Consider the following 21,244-nt stretch of genomic DNA (forward strand, 5'->3'; position numbering starts at 1 on the left):
TCTTTGGCTTGTGAAATAAGAGGCAGGATCTTTTTCTTCTGCAGTTGAGAAGACATTATAGTGGGGCTCTGGGTTCTAATTTCACCATGCCTTTGAATGATGGGAGATTATTTAGTCTGTTTTGATGTAAACTCTTCACATTAAGGTAGAGTTAATAGTACCTCTAAGAGTTGTGCAAATTAAAGAAGATATTTTATTTCACTTTATTTTATTTTTTGTTTTTTTAAAAAATAGTTTATTGTCAAGTTGGTTTCCATATAACACCCAGTGCTTATCCCCACAAGTGCCCTCCTCCATGCCCATCACCTCCCTTCCCCTCCCCCCCACCCCCATCAGCCCTCGGTTTGTTCTCGGCATTCAAGAGTCTCTCATGGTTTGCCTCCCCCTCTCCCCCACTATTTTTCCCCTTCTTCTCCCCCATGGTCCTCCATTAAGTTCCTCCTAATCCTCCTATATGTACAAACATATGGCATCTATCCTTCTCTGCCTGACTTATTTCGCTCAGCATAACACCCTCAAGTTCCATCCATGTTGCTACACATGGTCAGATTTCATTCTTTCTCATTGCCATGTAGTATTTCATTGTATAGATAAACCACATTTTCTTGATCCATTAGTCCATTGATGGACACTTAGGCTCTTTCCATGTCTTGACTATTGTTGAGACAATCAAGAAGATATTTTATATATAAAAAAAAAACAAAAAAAAAACTATCATCAGTATTTTTTATTTTTACCTTATAGGATTTTAATGTAAATTACTTCTTGTCATTTATTATAGATTATAATGTGAAAATAGTTTGTGATCAAACAGTTCTTTTGATGTAAACAAACATAATTTTAATGTTAAAGCCATACACTAAATTCTCTTCCAAGTTTGTATAAATAGGTATATTTAACTTTATCAGAAATTATCATTTAAAATGTATGTACTTGGATTAATTTCTCTATGTGGAATGAGATACGAGATTAAATTATTGATAGTTATTAAAAAAAAAAAGGGTCTAGTGCACGGGTGCCTGGGTGCCTCATTCGATTAAGTGTCCGACTTGTGATTTCAGCTCAGGTCAGTCATGATCTTATGGTTCATGGGATTGAGCCCCACATTGTGCTCTGTGCTGTGGGTGCACATCCTGTTTGGGATTCTCTCTGTACCCCCTCTTCAAAATAAATAAATAAACATTAAAAAATAATAAAGGGTCTAGCATAGTCTCTGGCCCAACAGATGAATAATAGTTGTCATAATAACCAGTAAACTGATTACTTATTACTGAGAATTACAAATAAATAATTATTATAATAGGCCAAGGCTGGTTGTTCATATAAAAGCTAATATTAGGTGACCGTTGGAGTACCTTTGGCCTTCCAGGGAAGGAATTTTGTAATAAGCTTGCTTTTTTCCCCAGAGGTCTAAAATATTGAATAAGCAACAGAGAACATACACCCACAGTTTAGTCTCCCGCAGAGACTCAGTGCCCCAGGCAAACTAATAATATGCCCAGTCTGGACAGAACACAGTGTCAACTAATCTAATACGAGCTGTCAGCCTTGGCCTCATCATTTGATGCTTTTGGCAGACTTGATGAGTCCAAAGGCTTCGGGCTTGGGTGGATTAATCATTTTCATTAGAGGGGACCTGGGTGTTGGGAGTAAGTTCCTTGGATTCAATTAGACTTGGATTGAAGTCATGGCTTTACTACTTGGGAGCAAGTTAGTTAAACTCTGTGCCAAATGGTTTCTCATCTGGACCATTGGAGTAATGATACTCAGGAGTGTGTGTGTGTGTGTGTGTGTGTGTGTGTGTGTGTGTGTGTTTAAAGTATTAAATGAGATGTAGGTAAACCACTTCACTTGGTTCTTTAAGTCAAGACAGATTCAAGTGACATGAGTTTTATTTTCAGCTCTGTTGGGCTGTGTGGTTTTAGCAAATCACTGAGCTTTTCTGGATTCCATTTTGTTTCTCATTCTGGAAAATGGCATGACCTCCTCTTATTAGGTAGAGGTATAATGCAAGGTTAGTATAACACTGGAGTCCACACACTTTTTTTTTTTTTTTTCAAAAGGCCAGATGGTAATTAATTCAGGCTACCTGGGCCATAGTAGCCTCTGTTGGATATTCTTCGTAGTTTGTTTTTCTACAACTTTTTAAACTTGAAAAAAAATCATTCTTAGCTGGGCCACAAACTATAATTTGCAAAGCCCTCCATGGATACTGGGACACCAGAGCTGGAAGGGGTCTTACCCAGTGCCCTCTTCATTGGATGGCAAGAAAATGGAGGTAGCCCCAAATAACCAGTGACATTTATGTTGCTTCATACTTTTTTGGTTAATGTTTATTTTTAAGAGAGAGAGAGCGAGAGAGCGTGAGAGTAAGAGAGAGAGAGAGTAAGTGGGGGAAGAGCAGAGAGAAAGGGAGACACAGAATCTGAAGCAGGCTCTAGGCTCTGAACTATCAGCTCAGAACGTGATGTGGGGCTCGAACTCACAAACTGCGAGATCCTGACCTGAGCCGGAGTCGGATGCTTAACCGACTAAGCCACCCAGGTGTCCCAGTTGCTTCATACTTCTTAAAAGGAAGAGTCCTGAACAATTGCAAACTTTTTGTTTTGTTTTGTTTTGTTTTACTGTTTATGTCAACATGTTTCAAGTAATATCTGTCTTTATTTCAGAGTTCCATTGTGATTAGTACAAATCATTGACAATGAAAGAAACAGTTTTGGAAATTTTAAGAATGAGAAATCAGATTTTTAGAGACTTAATCCTCTGGAACATATTTCTGAAGAAAATCTCCCTGCTCATAAACACAAGATATATAAAAACATCACTGGTGTGTGCATGTACGTGTGTGCGCGTGTGCAAGTGTGTGTGTTTTCCTCTGTCTCTCCCTCCTAGTCCCTGGTTTTAAGTTAGTATAGAAAAACTTTATTTTAAGTATTTCATAGGGATTTTGAGGTGAGAGAGGGCTTGCCATTAAGACTTTAAATTTACGTTTATACCTAGGTTTATATTCTTACTTTTTCTTGTTTTATTTATTTAGTTTCAGTACAAGGGGCAGAATTATAACACACAAGGATTCTTCTCTCCTTTCCTTTCAGCTTCCCTTTCTTCCATTTTTTCTTGTATTTTTCTAGAGGCAGAGTCCTGGCATGGAATGTCCCCTTAGGAAGATGTGGGTCTCTTTGATCACCCTTGATTCTGTCAGCACTGGGATTCTTTTGTCCTATTCTAGCTATGCTTTGGGTGCATTTATTTCAAGAAAATGCTTTTCAAGGATGCTAATTAGTTGCATGGCCGAGGCTAAACATCCTTCTCTTGAGTGGATTGATATCAACCCAGATGGTATTGAAGTGGCAGGAAGAAAGAACTGAGAGGATTGTGTGCTTTCTCTTTGGAGATACAAAATCAGTCAACTTTTGGCTGCTCAGATGACCCCTGGATAGCATGTGCGCTACATATGGAAGAAACATCACAACTGTTTTAGACAGCCTGATAGAACAGAAAGTATTCCGACCTACAAACCAGGAGACCTGGGTTAGTTGTGACCTTGGGCAAGTCACTGGGTTAATTGTGACAAGTCACTTCAGCCTCTCTGGATCTTTTTTCCATCTGTAAATGTGGGGACTAAAGAAATTTGGAATTATTGTGGTGAGTTAACATAACTGTATGCTAATTATTGTTTTTTAAAAAACAATTGTGGGAGGGGCATCTGGATGGTTCAGTTGGTTAAGCATCTGACTTTGGCTCAGGTCATGGTCTAATGGTTCATGAGAGAGAGCCCTACACTGAGCTCTCTGCTGTCAGCACCGAGCCCTCTTTGGATCCTCTGCCCTCCTTTTCTCTGCCTCTCCCCTGCTCTTGTGCGTGTTCTCTCTCTCTCTCTCTTTCAAAATAAATAAATAAACTTTAAAGAAAACAGTTGTGGAGAAATGTGGTGGAATCATTGGGCACACTGGTGTTTTTGGATGAAAGAGAAAGTTTGGAACTTACTAGGATAGTATAGTTATTTGTATAACTATATACACCTAGCTCATATTTATCGGATATTTACTATATGCCAGCCGTTCTGCTAAATGAACATTTTACTTGGAATGTCTCAGGATGTCCTAATATCCTCATGTTAAAGAAGAAATAGAAGCTCAAAGAGATTAAGTCACTTAAACCCAAATATATTTTATTCCAAATCCCACATTATCAACACTTTTGTGCTGCTTAATTTTACTGATGAACTTCCACCTTAATCCTGTGGAAAAACTCTCTCTCCAGTTGTGTATGATTTGGGAAGGGCGTATTTGACTAAATAGTTCATGGTTTTTCTTTAACCTTTTTCTTTCTTAGGCCACCTCGAGACTTAGACTCCAAAGCTTGCATTTCTATTGGAAATCAGGTAAGAAAAATCACATTTGCCAGCTAATACCTTGACTGTTTTCCATGTATGCTTTCTGACTGGCCATTGAAAAATATATTTTCCATAACATGCTGTCAGGAGATGGGTCAAAAAGTTTGAGTTTAAGCAGCCGTGGTACGTGGAGAACTTGCTATTTTGAACGCTTTAGTGAAATCAGGCTAGTGGGGTCCCGATGGAAGATCCTTGAGGAGAGTACATGATTTGCTTTGGGATGCATTCCTGAGAGTCCAAGAGTAGATCTAGTTGCTGTCAGTCAGCAAACAGGTGAAACATGTGATGAAGGGGGCAAAGCTAAGGAAACACAGTGTAGACAGCTCAAACCGAGCAATTTGGAAGCGGAGCTGGAGCAAGATCTCTGGATTGCCCATGACAAGCAGGCGGCATATTGTGCGAGTCTAAACTTCTCCTGGCGCACCTTGCCTTCAGCGGCTGCCCAGCTAAGCTTCTAGGCAAGAAGCTTCTAGACAGCAAATAACCCTTAGAATGTTGGGAGGAGCCAGAGAGAGGGAGAAAGAGTCTATGTCCTTTATTTCTTTGTTTACTGTTGCATCACTACCTCTTCTCTCTTGCAGAACTTTGAGGTGAAGGCGGATGACCTGGAGCCAATAATGGAACTGGGACGAGGTGCGTACGGGGTCGTGGAGAAGATGCGACACGTGCCGAGCGGGCAGATCATGGCGGTAAAGGTAGAGTCCATGCGCCCCAAACGTTTTCCATCTGTGGTGTATACGTTCGTCCATCTCAGTTGAGAACCAATTCTTTTCTTAGAAGCAAAACAATCTTCAGGGGGTAAACCAAAGAAGATTATTTGTTGGGAACACTATTTTCCTCCAAATGTGTGGAAAATTCTTCTTGGTACAAATTGCATCTATTGTTTGTTTTTTTTAAAGTGATAAATCTGACCCCCTCCTTTTAATTTGTTATGTAACCACTACATCACCATCACACTTAAAAGAATTAACAGCACTTCTTTAATGACATGGAATAACAGCTCTGAATTAAAATTATCTTGATCATCTCAAAGTTGTTTGATGTTTTTGGCTGTTGGTTGTTGAAATTCGAATCCAAATGAAGGTTCAGAAGTTGCATTTGATTGTTAGGTCTCAAATTAGGTTGTTTTAGTCTATATTCTGTTGTTTTTAAAGAATGGGCCCTAAAAACCAGGAAGCCAGCATTGTCTCCATTTGTGAAAAACAGGAGAGTAAATTGCATCTTGAGTGAATTTGCATCATTTTTGAGCTGTACAAAGAAACTCAGAATCATTGCCCATTTCTCGAGGGGCTTTGGGGAACTACCCTCTTTCCCTGAGTTCATGGATTTGGACCATTGGTAGGAAAGCGGATGGTTAGATGACTTGGATCTCTTTGTTTTTGGAGAATGGAGATGTCTTTCCCTTACCGTGTAGATTTTTCAATTTGTTCTTTTGCAGACTTTTTTACTTCGGCAAAAAATATGAAAGCCTAGTGACATTATATCATATGCTCATTTAGTAACAACATCGTGCTTCTTTAGGGCTACATTTGTTGATGTGACAAATTTCTCTTCTCTCAGAAGCCCTGGTATATGAATGAACATTTTCTCTTTTTCTGTTTGATTCTGTCCATTTCTGTTAGCTCTGTTGGTTCTTTTACAGTTGCTACTGAGTCCAAATATTCTTACTTGTTCCCAAAGAGGGACTTCAGGATATTTTTGTGGGATCCCAAATCAACCCCAAAGTAATGAATACTGTGGTCTCTGTACTGAACATACATAATATAATAAAGCAGACTGTTCTTATGACTTGGAAATACAGTCCCCAACTTTTTCATGTTTTCCAAAATATATTATCAGTGTGCTTGGGAGTTTTCAGGAAATCCAATGAAAGTCTTCTGGAGTTCTCATTTGTTACAAATAGCTAATCACTAGGATAAATACTTGAGAAGTCATTGCTAGAACTTGTGCTGTGAATTTTGTAGTATTTTCAGGATGGGACTCCTTAAGGTCCCTGCCTTATTAACTGATTCACCCTCAGAGCAGTAACCATAAATTTTTCCACGAATTTCCATTCAGCGGATCCGGGCCACAGTAAATAGCCAGGAGCAGAAAAGGCTACTGATGGATTTGGATATTTCCATGAGGACAGTGGACTGTCCGTTTACCGTCACCTTTTATGGCGCACTCTTCCGGGAGGTAGGTGATTCTTCAATTCAAAATCTGAAGAGAACAATAACTTAAAAAGAAGTTTCTGTAATTACATCAACATGATGTAGGTCTTGGTACTCCTTCTTGTTTGACACATTTTTTTAAAAGTTTATTTATTTATTTATTTATTTATTTATTTATTTATTTAGAGAACATGTGCATGTGAGCATGGGAGGGGCAGAGAGAGAGAGAGAGGGAGAGAGAGAATCCCAAGCAGACTCCTTGCTGTCAGTGAGAGCCCCACGCAGGCTCAATCTCACAAGCCATGAGATCATGACCTGAGCTGAAATCAAGAGTCTGAGCTTAACCAACTGAGCCACCCAGGCACTCCTGACACATCTTCTATAGAGAGTTTTATACTTGCGCAAAAGCATAAAAGTATAAAGCTGGCTTGAAATGATAGTGTTTTTAAATGTGTTTAGCCCTTTTAAAGCTACTCAGGCTCCTTTCTCCTTTCTGTTTTGGTTTATTTTGGCAGAGCGGTCTATATCAATTGTCTATAGACTAATTTAGATAGATCTCTTAAAATCTGATATAGACTAGTCTTTTGGCCAGTGGATAAGCTTTATTTAGCCTGCATATGTACCCTCGAGGCTTAAGTTTATCTCTTTGCTTTACCTTTGCTTTTATTTTACCATGATATGGAGTATAATGCTTCAACTCACTCTGACGACCAGCTTTTCGATTAACTGTCGCCAGTGCTTCATGTGGGAGATCAGACATGGAACCTAACTTCCTACAGGGCATTAACAATAAAGGCTTGGATTTCTGGGAATCTACTGTTTGTGGCTATTGGTATTGATGTATTTGTTTATTTAAAAAGCTTTTTAAAAATCCAAGCTGTCACACTATGTCACATTAGTTTCGGGTGTACAACAGAGTGAGTTAACCTCTCTGCACCTGATGCTGTGCTCTCCATAAGTGAAGCTACCGTCTGTCACCATACAATACTATTATAATATCATTGGCCATATTCCCTGTACTGTGACTTTTATTCTCGTAAACTTTTCCTTCCATAACTGGTGTGGCTATTGGTATTTAGATCCTAGTCTTTATCAAGGAGTAGGTGATCATATGCAAGTTCTGCTTGGCTATCTGCTAGTCGGCTCTTTGGAAGCAAACTTGCTTATTTGTAAGTTCCTTTGAGATCTGGAAGGGACACTGGACATTTCCTCCAAAAACTCAAGTGAAAAAAGAGCTCTTCCTGACAGGTGTTAACTGTTTCCTTTTTTCCTTTTCTCTCCTTTCTACTCATCTCTGAACCAATTGGTCTCCAGGGTGATGTTTGGATCTGCATGGAGCTCATGGATACGTCACTAGATAAATTCTACAAGCAAGTGATTGACAAAGGCCAAACAATTCCAGAGGACATCTTAGGGAAAATAGCAGTTTCTGTGAGTACATCATGAGCCCTACTTACAAGGAGAATGTGGGAGGTCTAGACCTTAGGTGTCTCTGATTCCCTAGTCTGAGGGAACACTCGCTGGATTAGAGCTTCCCCAAAGTACATGTCTGTTGAATGCATGAGCGCATCTATGGATGAGTAAATGAATGCTTTTCTTTCTGGGCACTGTGTAGAAGATTCTACCACTGACTTGGTTTGGTAAACTCTCAGTTAAAATGTCTCTAGCAGCGCATTCACCTGCTATGACCACGTTCCTGGTGTCTCTATTCCGATACTACTTTACTTTGATTTTCACTTGTAGATTTTTAAATGTTTTCTTAAGGCTAAGAGGGCATAGAAGGAAGTAGAAGAAAATGAAATGGAAAAAAAAGGTTGCTCTCTTAATGGCTATTGAAGTTCATGAGGGTGGAGAGAAAAAAAAATATTGGAGACCGAATGAAATACCAGTTAGATGAGTGAGACACTGTAAGATCCGGTTCTCTCTGATGGGTGGAGTTCAATTAGTGTAGCTTCCTCTGTATTTCCTGGATAGGGCCACCACTATTTGAGAAAATACCTCACCTTATGACGTTAAGCCAGGGATAATAAACCTGGGTATACTTAACATTCAATTTCTTTCCGGTCATGGAGAAAACTCGATCTTGTGTTTCTCTTGCAGATTGTAAAAGCGTTAGAACATTTACACAGTAAGCTCTCTGTCATTCATCGAGGTAAGCATCCATGGAGTTGCTTTAGCTGTTCCTTTTATAAAATCTATTTCTTTTACCCAGATGTTTCTTCCCCCAGTGGATGGAAGTGGAATTGAGTTAGGCAATAGAACTGAGGGGTTTTCCTTCCCAGACCAGTAGCAAATCCTATTAAGTAGCTGCTTTTTATCTTGTCTGAGGACATAAGAAGACATGGGCTTTTTATTATGCCTAAATTGAATATAAACCACCTGCTACCAGGCACAGCTCTGGGATTACCCCACCGAGAATTTTAGAGAAAAGGATAAAAATGCATCTAGTATTGATGGTCACCTGGGAGCTTGTTAGAAAAGCAGAATCATGGGTCTCAAGACCACCTGAATCTCCATTTTTCACAAGATCCCCAGGTAATTTTTGTATACCTTAAAGCGTGAAGAGTTCTGGTATAAAGCATAGCTTTTTCAGACAATAGGAGGCAGGATAAAGTGAAAACATTGGTAGATTTGTCTCTTCTTTCTCTACCTCCTCTTCTTTCCTTCTGATTGATTGGCCTGTCATCTTTTCATCCATCCATCCATCCACCCACCCATATATTCATTCTTCCCTCTTTCATCCATCCATCCACCCATATATCCATTCTTCCATCTTTCATCCATCCATCCATCCACCTATATATTCATTCTTCCCTCTTTCATCCATCCATCCCCCCATATATCCAATCTTTCATCTTTCCAATTATCACTTATAACCACTTTTCTACCATTTATGCAGCACTATAATAGATACCTCGAGGGGTATCTGAGAACAAAACATAATCTTATTAAAATTCCATAAAGGGATTCTTGATAGGGAAATAAGACAAATACATAGACATACATGGAAAAAAATAAACCACATTACAAATATGAAAGTACCAAATATGGAAGCAGTCTAGGTAGAATATAAAGCAAGGAAGCGATTAGCACCGGGTGACTATAGTCAAAGAAAGCTTCTTTGTGGGGCACCTGGGTGGCTCAGTCGGTTAAGCGTCCAACTTCGGCTCAGGTCATGATCTCACGGTTTGTGAGTTTGAGCCCCGCATCGGGTTCTGTGCTGACAGCTCAGAGCCTGGAGCCTGTTTCAGATTATGTGTCTCCCTCGCTCTCTGACCCTCCCCTACTCATGCTGTCTGTCTCTCTCTCTCAGAAATAAATTTAAAAAAAAGAAAGCTTCTTTGAAGATGCATTCAACCAAGTCTGAGGAAAAATTAATGGAAAGTATCTATAGCTAGTAGGGTAGTGAGATTTGGTGATTCTTACGCTTTCTGAGTCTGAAAGTGATGCAAAATGCCTTGGAGAGAGTGCCTGTTCTTGCTGTTATTATTATCATTAATTGTTATTTTTAGAAATTGGAAAAACTAGGAAGGAAGAAGAGGAGGAGAAGAAAGTGGGAAAGAATCCAGATGGGGAAAAGAATGTGGATTACCCACCAACATGAAACTTAATTTTAAAGGATTTATTTCAAAATTAGGAAGTGTTTTATTTGTATTAAAAATGTATAAGTAAAGTATAAAGAAAATAAATGTGCACGTCCCCCATTCAGCTTAAGAGAAAACATTATAAAGGATAATTTTTAATGTTTTTAGAATAACTCTGCTGAAAAGCATCATAAAGGAAAAAAGTTAGTTGTGGTTTCTAAGCCCATTGTCTAGAGATAACGGTAATCTATATGGGGGTGTGATTTTGTGGTCTGGAACTTCTGGATTTATGGTGAGTTACACTATGTGACCTCTGACACGCCCCTTGCAGACGCTTGCATCAAAGCTGGTTTCTTTGATCAGATCTGATATATCATTTTATCGCAGTCTGCCTTTTCATTCCATGGTCTGTTTATTCCTACTCTTAATGTGTAGGTCATGATGAGCTGGGCTTTAAAAAAAAATTCTTCTGTCGTCATAAGAACACTTAACATGAGATCTACACTCATGGCAAGTTTTAAGTGTGCAATACAGTAGTGTTCGTTAGAGGGTCAATGTAGTACAACAGATTTCTAGAACTTACTCATTTTGCATAATAGAGACGATGCCCAAGGAACTGGGCATTTGATTCATTAATAGCTTTTTAAGTTTTTACTAAGCGTAGGGGGGCGGTAGATAGAGGAAACAGTCCTTTCCATCTATGGATTCGCAATCCTACAAGAATGACAAAACATGAAATAGAAAATCAAGTTGAAAGCAGGAAGATGTACCAAGTGTGAGTCAGGGATAGTTGTGAACTTTTGTGTTGGGCCTCAGGGGAAAGGGAAGGTGAGGGGAAATGGAGATTTCAGGCCCCCTGGTGGTAGACACCTGAGTCTTCAAAACAGGCTGGGATCATGGGCTCTTGGTTCTTGCTTTTAGACGTCAAGCCTTCCAACGTACTGATCAACACTCTGGGCCAAGTCAAGATGTGCGATTTTGGAATCAGTGGCTACCTTGTAGACTCTGTCGCTAAAACTATTGATGCAGGATGCAAACCGTACATGGCCGTAAGTATGCCAGCTGCGGAGTGGGGGGTGGGGTGGGGAAGGGGATGTGCAATCCGGGAGTGCAGGCGCCAGCACACCGTGCCAGAAAATAGGAATGGACGGCCACAGAGGGAAAATGGAAATGTGCTTACAGTGCAAGAAATAGTCTGCATCTTATTTTTTTCTTAAGTATCTTCTGTCTGAAATCCTTAGTTATTATTATTTTTTTTAATAAAAAGCAAGTAAAAGAGGTATATTACTTGGGGGAAAAACACGTAAGTAATCCATACAGCCCACACACATTTTTCACACTGTGTTGTAGGGGAGTGTTATCTTGTTTGTTGGGGCCAGAAGAGTAAAAAGAATTTAACTAACCCCAAAAAGACAAGGAGGTTAGTCCTGAGAGAAGCTCATGGCTGTGAAGACTCATTGCCTTTGGCAGAGACCTTGCGACCCCCTTTAACATGAAGAGGCTTCTGTGTTCTATTTGGAAATAGATTTGCACTTGAGATTGAAAACCTTCCCATCCGTGTTGAGCTAATCTCAGGGAGTCAGTCACCCAGTGACGCTTGTGGATTCTTATTATTGCTCCTGGGCTGTTGATGTTTTTATCAAGGAAACTTCTAGATGGGGAGAGTAGCTTTATAATGAATATCCTATTTCTTCTTGAGGCAAAATTGAAATTAATTTTGAATTGTGAGGGACTTGAATCCATTATTGTAGAGACTCTTGTAGAAGGAGGAAAATCCCGTGGAGGTGTCAATATTTTTTGTAGTAGTGAGTCTTCTCCGCCTGGGAGGCATGTGAACACACTTAAAACGACTCACTTGGCAGCTGGGGACACGCCCACCTCCCCAGAGACTTTGTGGAGCTAAGAATGTCATCTCATTTGTCTTTCCCTGTCTCCTTTCCAGCCCGAAAGAATAAACCCAGAGCTCAATCAGAAGGGATATAGTGTGAAGTCTGACATTTGGAGTCTGGGAATCACAATGGTAATGTACAATGATCACGCTGGACTGTGAGGTTCTGGGCATGAAGCTGAAGTGGGTGGGTTTTGAGACCAAAAGGCAAATGCCCTCACTGTGGGTCCTGAGCATCCTTTCTGCCTGAGATAGCAGGAGGATCTGAGTGATGATTGTCTGCAGTGTGGTGTCGTAGAAATACTGCCCTGGAATTGAGCAAAGCCAGTCTTTATTCCACCTCTAACAGTCAGATGCCCTTGAGTAACCAGTAGAGTCACATGGACTGTATTATCCTCATCTGTAAAATGAACCCTGACTACAGCTCCTCATAGTTTTCCTAATAGTTAAAAATTAAATTATTTGGGGCACCTGCGCAGCTCAGTCGGTTAAGCATCCGACTCTTGATTTCTGCTCAGGTCCTGATCTCGTGGTTTGCGAGTTCGAGCCCCACGTCGAGCTCCGTGCTGACAGTGCAGAGCCTGCTTTGGAGTCCCTCTCTTTCTCGCTCTCTGCCCCTCCCCTCCTTGCACTCCCTCTCCCCCCAGAATCAATAAATGAACATTAAAAAATACATTGAAAATTAAATTATTTTAATCTAGGCTCAAGCATCTCAACGAGGGCTAACGTGTGTGGAGCCTGACGGAGCTATGTTCCCCAGGACATAGGCTGTGCTTTATGATTATGATAGACGTCTTGGCCAGTGGGGTCATATATAGCCAAAGGGCATAGTAACACACAGGCCAATCTCCTTAGGCGCAGTCCTGAAGTTATGCAAGTAGTGCTTTATTTGTAACACTGGGGATCATCAATTTTCAGTGTATCACCAAGGTCTGGAATTATCCACCGTGGTCCTGGCTCCTTTCCAGGCACAGCAGCTGATTAAATCCTGTGAGTTATTTCACATCCCTGCCCAGAAGACACGTGATGGTCTTGTCATGGCAAAGTGGCCTTACTCAAATCCAAAAAAAGATCCGTCATTTGGTCCTAGGGTTGTTTTTTTTTTTTTTTTCTTTTTTTCATTCCAACAAGTGGCCTGTAGATGGCAGCAGATGTACACTCTGTGAAAGTCTCCGGGTGAGACTTCCTTTTCAGAGCAAACATTGGAAAACCTGGTGGCTTTACATCCCAGAGTTTAATACTGCTGGCTTGCAATTTTATTAAGTGTCGCGATGGCTTTTGGGAAGGAGCACCCGGTTATAAATAGGCTTAATCGGCTGCCTCTAGTAAGATCATGTTTGAGGAACCGGGGGAAAGTAGGGAACATACTGTGAGGTTATTTCTCCCCAGATTTTACTTGAACTTCACCTTTGTAGTTCCCGCTGACTCTTCTGGATCAGAACACCCAGATTCCCTAAAGCAGCTCTGTGTAAGCTGTTGACCCCTTGTCTTTCTCTCCCTTCTAGATTGAGTTGGCGATCCTTCGGTTTCCCTATGACTCTTGGGGGACTCCCTTCCAACAGCTCAAACAGGTGGTAGAGGAGCCCTCCCCACAACTCCCAGGAGACAAGTTCACTGAAGAGTTTGTTGACTTTACCTCACAGTGGTAAGACAGCGCCATCTGCCAAACGCCAGTGTTAAGGAAGAAGAGGACTTCTCATGAACTTCCTCCATCGGTTTTAATCCATTATGCATGCATTCATTCCAAAAGCATTTATGGAGTGTGCCCTTGATGCTGGAGAAACAAAGATAGCCTTTGTCTCAGTCCCTGCCCTCGCTGAGCTCAGAGTCAAGTAGGGGGGTCTCAAGGGTCAGTGATTGTGGTACAATGTGGTACAATATGGAAAGTCCAGGGATGGAGATCTGTGTAGGCTATTTGGGGAGCTCAGAGGAAAGGCATTAGGATGGAGTTTCTGGATAGATTCTGAGCTGAAGACCATGTGAGGGATTGTCCAAGGCGTAAAGGAAGTAGGGAAGTGGAAAGGTATTCCCAGCAGAAAAAAAAAAAAAAATCTCCTTTATGAGAGCAGTAAGCTATTTGATGTTGATTAGAGCATCAAGAGAACAGTGATCAGACCATTGGAGGATTAGAGCTGGAGAGTAGATAAGATGCAAAGAATTATCTCAAATTAGAAATTCCGAGGAGTTTTTGAGAGTGTGACTTAGATACCTACACGTCTTATAGAGTAGTTCTAGTGTATTTTAGGCTGCCTCCGACACAACACTTGTTAACTGGGAATATACTTGCCTGTGAGGGTACAGTGGACACTACTGGGGGGTCTGAGGAGGGAATCCAATCCAAGTTGGAGGGGGAAGGTGGAAGGAGTCGTGCTAATTATGTAAATTTTATTTTCCTGGAAATTGTCAGTGGGATCGTGGCAAGTAGGAGAGGGCGTGGCTTCTCCCCTCTGCCTGGTGACCAGACTGCCTGGTATAAGCTCATACTAAGGACAATGTCAAGTGTGCCTGGAAGAGGAGGAAAGGAAAGCACAAAATGCAGCTCGGTGATATGGGCATCCTGTGGAAGCAGACAGTGACAAGCCCAGCTGTGACCCTGGGAGAGGAGTGATCTTGATCGCCCCCTGCTGAGGAAGGAGTTGGGCCTCTGAAGGCTGTTTGATAGCACAGCTCCTCCAGGTTATCGTTCCTTGGCTTCCACGCTCTTTGGAAGAAGTATTCTGAATGCAGCCTTTATTGGGAAACATGATGAGACAAAGCAACTGTCTGTTGTTTTTGACACTAAGATCTCTTGGACTTGCAGTTAGCCCTGGTCTCTGTGTCACCCCTGGTATTTTGCCCTGATGATGTATGAGGCTGGCCCACCGTTGCTCATTTTTGTTTGAGTTTTGGCTGAATGGCTAGAGAGTGGCTGGGGCAGTGGGCACGGTGTGTTGTTAGATGCCTCTTACTGGCACTTCCTCTGGGCTACTGAGGTGTGTCCTCCTCTGTGCTTTCCTTGAGCGAATGGGCTGGATGTGGTGGCACACTGGCCAGGCTGAGATGGGCTCATGGTTTTGCCTTCTGGATTCAAGCACTTGTTTTTGTTATTGTTGTTGGTTTTTCTTTGTCCTTATGCCCAAACGTTTAAAGGTCACCTAGAAAAAGGGGTGAGTCATCTTGAATAGTTCCGACCAGTAGTTCTCAAGAGGAGCGGTAAAGGGGAAGGATCTTACCTAGGGAGGTCTTTTCAAACTATCCACGCTGTAACCTTTAGGCTGTCTGTCCCCCTTTCCCCAGGATTCTGGGTACTTTGGAAAACGCGGTGAGAACAAGGCTGAGGTGAAAAGTTTAAGGAAGCTGAGCTGCCTTTGGAGAATCTCCGGTTTAATGCAGTAGTTGTTAACCCTGGCTGTTCATTTATAAGACTCGAGAGAACTTTCAAATGTACTGATTGTCACTTAGGCCATACCCGCAGCCATTCTGATTTCATTGGTCGGGGTAAGGTTTTGAATCTCAGCATTTTTCAAATGTTCTCAAATCTTTCTACTATACAGCTGGGATGAGAACCCCTAATTTTGACCTATGGTCTGTGGACCTGATATCAACTGCTCCCTTTTCAGGAACTGTTTTTCTTCTATAATTTATTTTTAAAAATCATTCAATTGCTTTCTCTTTCACCAGAGTATGTTTTTCCTCTGATGTAGAATTTCCCCCTGAAGATTCAGAGCATTAAAGCTTTTTAAACGGATATTTAAAAAAATGAGAACGTTGAGAAATAATGCTTCCTAATTTTAACGTGTGCACACACCTACGGGAACGATCCAGATACTTTATTATCGCACTATTGCACTTTGTAGGAGGACCTCCCCGTGCCTACCCCCCGCCCCTAAAAACACTGGCAATATCTTCCAGCTGCCTTCTGAGGCTTCCATTCCCTTCTGGTTTTCTGTCAATTTTAGTCCCAGCTACCACAGTTCATTAATTTAAAAACTTTGAGCCATAGACATTTCCTCGGTTTCCTGGAACCATTAGTTCTGTTAATGCTGTTAGCCGTCTGGCTTGTTTATGGGACTTATTAACATATACACACAAACACACCTACACACACATATGCATGTATATAATATACTATTTATATACATATATATGTAACACATGTAATATACTATATATGTATGTAATACACTATACATATATTTGTATGTATGTAATACATTATATATACATATATGTATATATGTAATACACCATATATACATATATATGTATGCAATATACTATATGTACACACATATATGTATATGTAATAGAAACAAAACTCACTTGAACTTTGAAGTTTTCAAAGAATAAATTCTTCCAACCTTCAGTGTCGTAGTCCCTGTAGAATCTGATGTTTGAGAATATCGGTTGTGTAAAGTAGTGAGTCGTTTTTGTTGGTCGGAGCATTGGAAAGAAGAAGAGGAGCCTTACTTCTGCATTTTATGAACATTCTTAATGAGCCTCACTTGGATTTTCTTTAAGACTACAGGCCCTCCTATTTCAGATGCCAGCTCAATAGTTTTGTGCCTACCGTAAATTACCAATACATTTTCTTTGATACCCCTTCAGTATGAACATTGTTTTGAAGCCAACCAAGTTGGAAAAGTTGTCTAATGTTTTGAGAGATGGCGCTGATTTTTTCAAAAAGTTTTATGAATGGCTTAGATCTTCCCGGAAGCCATTTCATTTTCCTACATATTAGCTAGCTTACAGAGACACACCTGCCCCCCGCAGCAAACTAGTTATTTCACTTGTTTTATCACTGATAGTTTTAAGTTTGATCTGGGGATGAGTAGAAAGAATATAGAGGTGATTTATGAACACCTCCTTTCTATGAAGAAAGGGATACAGCCTGAATGTACCTCCCTTTCATAGCTGTTTCTCTACTTCCCTATCTACACAGCCGTTTTTGAGATACCTCTTTATGAAAGGATCCTTTTTGGAATGACCTCCATGTGTGTTTTTGTATTTTAATGACATAGTCCGGCTATGATCCTTCACGACTTCTCGGAAAGCCCCAACTTTTGTGGCAAGTGGGGGAAGGGGCGTACAGATTCGGAAAAAAAAATGGATCCCGAATTTTGAGATAGATACATCTGCGATTTTATCTCCTACCTCTCTCTTTGGACTAAATGCTAAATTAGAAGAGAAAGGCTGCAATATTCATGGTTTGGGTCATCTGTCAGACTATTTGTGACCTTTCCTGGGATGCGTCCTGACAGCATTTGATGACATCCCAGTGCTGCTCCACACGGTTCAGTGTCATCCAGGTAGTCACCTCGGCTGTCGCCTCCTCTGACCACTGCTTGTGAGTGTACAGTGATCCTGGACTGTGGGTGGAACAGAAAGCAGTACCAGGCTCTCCCTGTCATACCCAGAGTTACATTTAGAGCCCAGAGCCTCAGGGGATGTGTTTCTTTTGCAGTAGCCTCAGAGAAACATTATCTTCAGGGGTGGGGCCAGAAGGGGAAGAGAGGAGAGAAATTTAAAGCATTTATTCTTTAAGGACGTTAAGGAGAAACCAATGGTGTCTTACGCACCTTTCCTTTCTGTACTTCATTTGAAATAGGACTACTGAATGACATTTCCTCCTCTATTTTTTCCCCTACACATGGCTTTCTTATCATAGGGTTTTTAAAGCTTTCCCAGAGTAGGTGATGCTGACCCTAACGGCCTTGTTTGGGGATTCATAACAGACAAGTCCGGTAGAAAAGTTTTACAGCCTAGTCCCACAAAGGGTTAACAAATGAATATCCAGAAAGGAAAAATGGAATCGTAGCAGGCTTATGCTTTTCTCTATAGCCTCTTCCTATAGAGTCACAGGCTTGGTGCCTGAAGGAAGTCTCTGGAAACCAACTACTGAGTGTCCAAACAGCTTGACTTCCTTTTCACTTCTCCTTCAGGCTATTTAAGAGGCTCAGTGCCCAGCTGACCAGCCTGATGGCATGTTGGAGGAGACCCACCCAGACATTGATACTGTCTGACTCAGAGGAACTAGCATAAAACAGACAATCAAATATAGTTCCCGCCTTGTTCAGGAAGAAGAGTAAAAAGAGGCACTGGATATTTATTTAGCCGATGACAAATGTATGGGCTTAGGAGACACAGCATGTTTTCTTCTGTGGATGTACCGAATAGGCCTTCTTGGAAACCGTCAGGGGGAATTCAAATAGGCAGAAATCCTCTGGTCAGCACAAACTCCAAGCTAGCAATTCTCAAGACAGCATGAAGCTGTTTTTTAGTGTCAGCTACGGTCAGGAGCGTGTGTTGTGGCATTTGGAAGAGGAATTAGAGCAGTTAGCTAATTGCACGCTTGAAAATGACAAGCCACTTGAAAATTCAAAAGTCTGACTCCAATCCAAAAAGAAATTGGTGTAGCTTTGAACTCCACAGTTGTTATTTTATACTGCATTTCAAGCACTTCCTATCAAACATGGAAAATTTGCTTGCCCTCCCCCCAACCTGATCCTGAGTATTTTGCTATTCTTAGCGCATGTTTTCAAGTGCTCTCAATTTAAAAGATGGAGAGAATTGAGTTTTATCAGTTATATTAATTCAATCAACAGCCTTGGATTGCTGTGTAAGTATTTTCCGTGAACGTTCCCCAGCAGTGCTATTATGGGAAATAATGAGCCTTTTAATCAGAGGCCTTAAGTCAAGAAATAGCCTATTGGCCCACAATCCCTGAGGTTTTAGAAATCCTAAACACTTTACGATGTATCAGCTTGGGGTACGTTCCCCACATTTTTCCCCACAGAAAAATCCAGAGAACTTTTCTTAAACTATTCCAGAAGTGAAAAGATAAGCTATTCTTACTTAAAATGATCTCTCCTTGGGGGAACCTGGGTGGCTCAGCTGGTTGAGCTTCTGACTTTGGCTCAGGTCGTGATCTCCAGGTTCATAAGTTCAAGGCCCCCATTGGGCTCGATGCTGTCAGTGTAGAGCCTGCTTTGGATCCCTCTGTCTGCCCCTCCTCTGTCCATTCCCTGCGCATGTTCTCTGTCTCTCAAAAATTAAAAAAAAAAAAAAAGATTTCTCCTTTAAAAAAAAGGAAGTGTTTATATTCCTCTACCTGATGAGAAGTGAGTCTTATTTCATTTTCTGCCAGATAGAAGTTCAAAAATCAGTGACATTGCGAAGACCTCTGGTCGGTAGAAGAGGCCATTGTTCTAACATCTGAGGAACAAGCTCCTTTTTCTGTTAATCCTTCGGTTCGGTTGCTGACCAGTGAAAGCTAATGATGTAAAGGTGGCTCGTGGCCCTCAAGGAGGATGTTAACAGAGTCCTTGTCATGGCTGACTAATGTTCCCATCTAAGTAGAGACCCCTGAAATCAAGCTTGTGAATAGGGAGTGTGGATTTAATGCTGTGTCTCTGCTTTTCATCATTGCTTTTTGTTAGTTACATTGTTCAGACTATGGAGAAGACTTTCTGGTTTTTGATTGGCTTTGAACAATAGCTGAAAATCCAAGCCTTCTGTGCATTAGCCCTTTTGTTTTTTCACTACAGTCTGTGTGCAAGTCAGCCACGCTCCTGGGATCGCATTCCTTCTTCTGTGTTTCCGTCTAGGTGAAGTCGCTCTTGAACTTAGAAAGAAAACTTCTGCTTCTGGGGTTCAGAGATAGAGAGGTGGCAGTGTTGAGAATGTGTGCAAAGGACAGACGGGCCAGCTGGGGGTGCTTGGAAGCGAATTTCATTTCTGAGCAGGAAAGAGAAGGCAACAAGAATAGCCTAGGACACGTACCCCAACGGTGTACAACCTCAGCACTAATGACTTTTTGGACTGAACCAGTCTTTGTTGTGGGATAATAGGATGTTTAGCAATATCCTGGGCCATATCTATTATCTACCCAGTAGATGCCAGTTGTATCAACCAAAAAGTGCCTCCAGATGTTGCCAAATATCCCCTGGAGGGCAAAATCACCTGCATTTGAGAACAACCAGTAAAGCACTGTAGAACCTCAAGATATAGATACATAAGTATCTGTATAGATACATAAGGATATGTAAGTATCTGTATAGATACATAAGTATCTGTATGGATACATAAGGATAGTAAGTATCTATGTGGATACCTAAGGCTATAGATACAGAGTCCTAAGTGGGACTTCCAAGGTCTCATTCATTTCACTCAGGCACACCTTCTCATATCAACCTGACTTTGACAGTTAATAATTCCTCTTTCTAATCCGCTCTTATTTTTATCCTCAGTTGAGATGAAACTTTCTCTCATAGGTTGTCTGGTCACTGAGGTCACTAGGTCCTAGATCTGTCCTCAGTTCCAGGTTGAAACTTCCCTGCTCACATCTACTGTACCCTGTCTCAGGTTTCCTGGCTTCTACCCACAGCATTGCCTGGAATAAACTGGTAGGCTGTTTTAAGTTGTTTTGGTTCAAAAGCTTTCTCTCTCTCTCTTCTTTTTTTCCATTTCATTTCGATTTACACCGCAGTTTCTCAAAGTGTCTCAGTGACTTCACTCTCTTAGGGCTCTGTCCCTTCACCCCCCACCTCCTCATCATTATTAGCCTTTGGGGGTGGAGCTGAGCTCATGTCACACATACGAGGTCTCCTCTGCTCAAAATGACCCATTAGCACAAATCCCAGCCACCTAATGGTCAGTCACATGTTGGTTACCTCGATCCCAGGCCGTTTCCTTCCCATTTGTGTAAGATTTGGGGCCCCCGTGGGCAGAGGAGTCTGTAGGTTGCCTTGCAAACCACAGTTTCCAGAACCCTCCTTGTCTTCATTCTGTAACCTGGGATTCCAACTCCAAAATAAACTGCTTATTTTCTTTTTTTCCATTTTAAGGCCATGGGTGGATACAGGGGTGGGTGAAGGACAGAGGTGAGGGCTGGTCTCTTCTTGCCGCAGGAAGAAGTTACTGCTGTTTTTACTGTTGCCTCCAGTGTCAAATGTTATTAAAACATTTGTGTATATATGCAGTTGTGTATACAGAAGGGGAGCCGCTGGACAGTAGTAGGACGGGGCCACAGAGAACTTCTGAGGAGAAAACCTGCGAAGTCACTGACTGAGGGTGGCTTTCTCTTTCCTTAGCCGGGAGGTTGTAGACAAGTAGCTTTACTTTAGGCATTTTAGGGGGGTATGGTTTCTACCGTTAGGTGGGTTCGGTTAGGAATGTATAAAAACAAATGACACATTCAAGGGAACAAATGATACACTAAGCCAGGAGAACCGGGCATTGAAGA

General features: G+C 41.3%; 1 protein-coding gene across 2 annotated transcripts in view; it reads left to right on the plus strand.

Annotated features, from left to right (window-relative positions):
• MAP2K6 (mitogen-activated protein kinase kinase 6) overlaps positions 1-21,244 on the plus strand; it is a 115,990-nt gene that overhangs the window by 88,473 nt on the left and 6,273 nt on the right. For both annotated transcript variants that reach the window (XM_077780322.1, XM_077780323.1), the window contains exons 3-10: positions 4,336-4,384; positions 4,978-5,091; positions 6,455-6,574; positions 7,864-7,980; positions 8,650-8,701; positions 11,055-11,182; positions 12,076-12,153; positions 13,527-13,666. In XM_077780322.1, coding sequence (XP_077636448.1) covers positions 4,336-4,384; positions 4,978-5,091; positions 6,455-6,574; positions 7,864-7,980; positions 8,650-8,701; positions 11,055-11,182; positions 12,076-12,153; positions 13,527-13,666 — 798 coding nt within the window. The remainder of the gene's footprint in view (positions 1-4,335; positions 4,385-4,977; positions 5,092-6,454; positions 6,575-7,863; positions 7,981-8,649; positions 8,702-11,054; positions 11,183-12,075; positions 12,154-13,526; positions 13,667-21,244) is intronic.

Source organism: Crocuta crocuta, unplaced genomic scaffold (assembly GCF_008692635.1).
Source record: "Crocuta crocuta isolate KB4526 unplaced genomic scaffold, BGI_CrCroc_1.0 scaffold288, whole genome shotgun sequence".
NCBI lineage: Eukaryota > Metazoa > Chordata > Mammalia > Carnivora > Hyaenidae > Crocuta > Crocuta crocuta.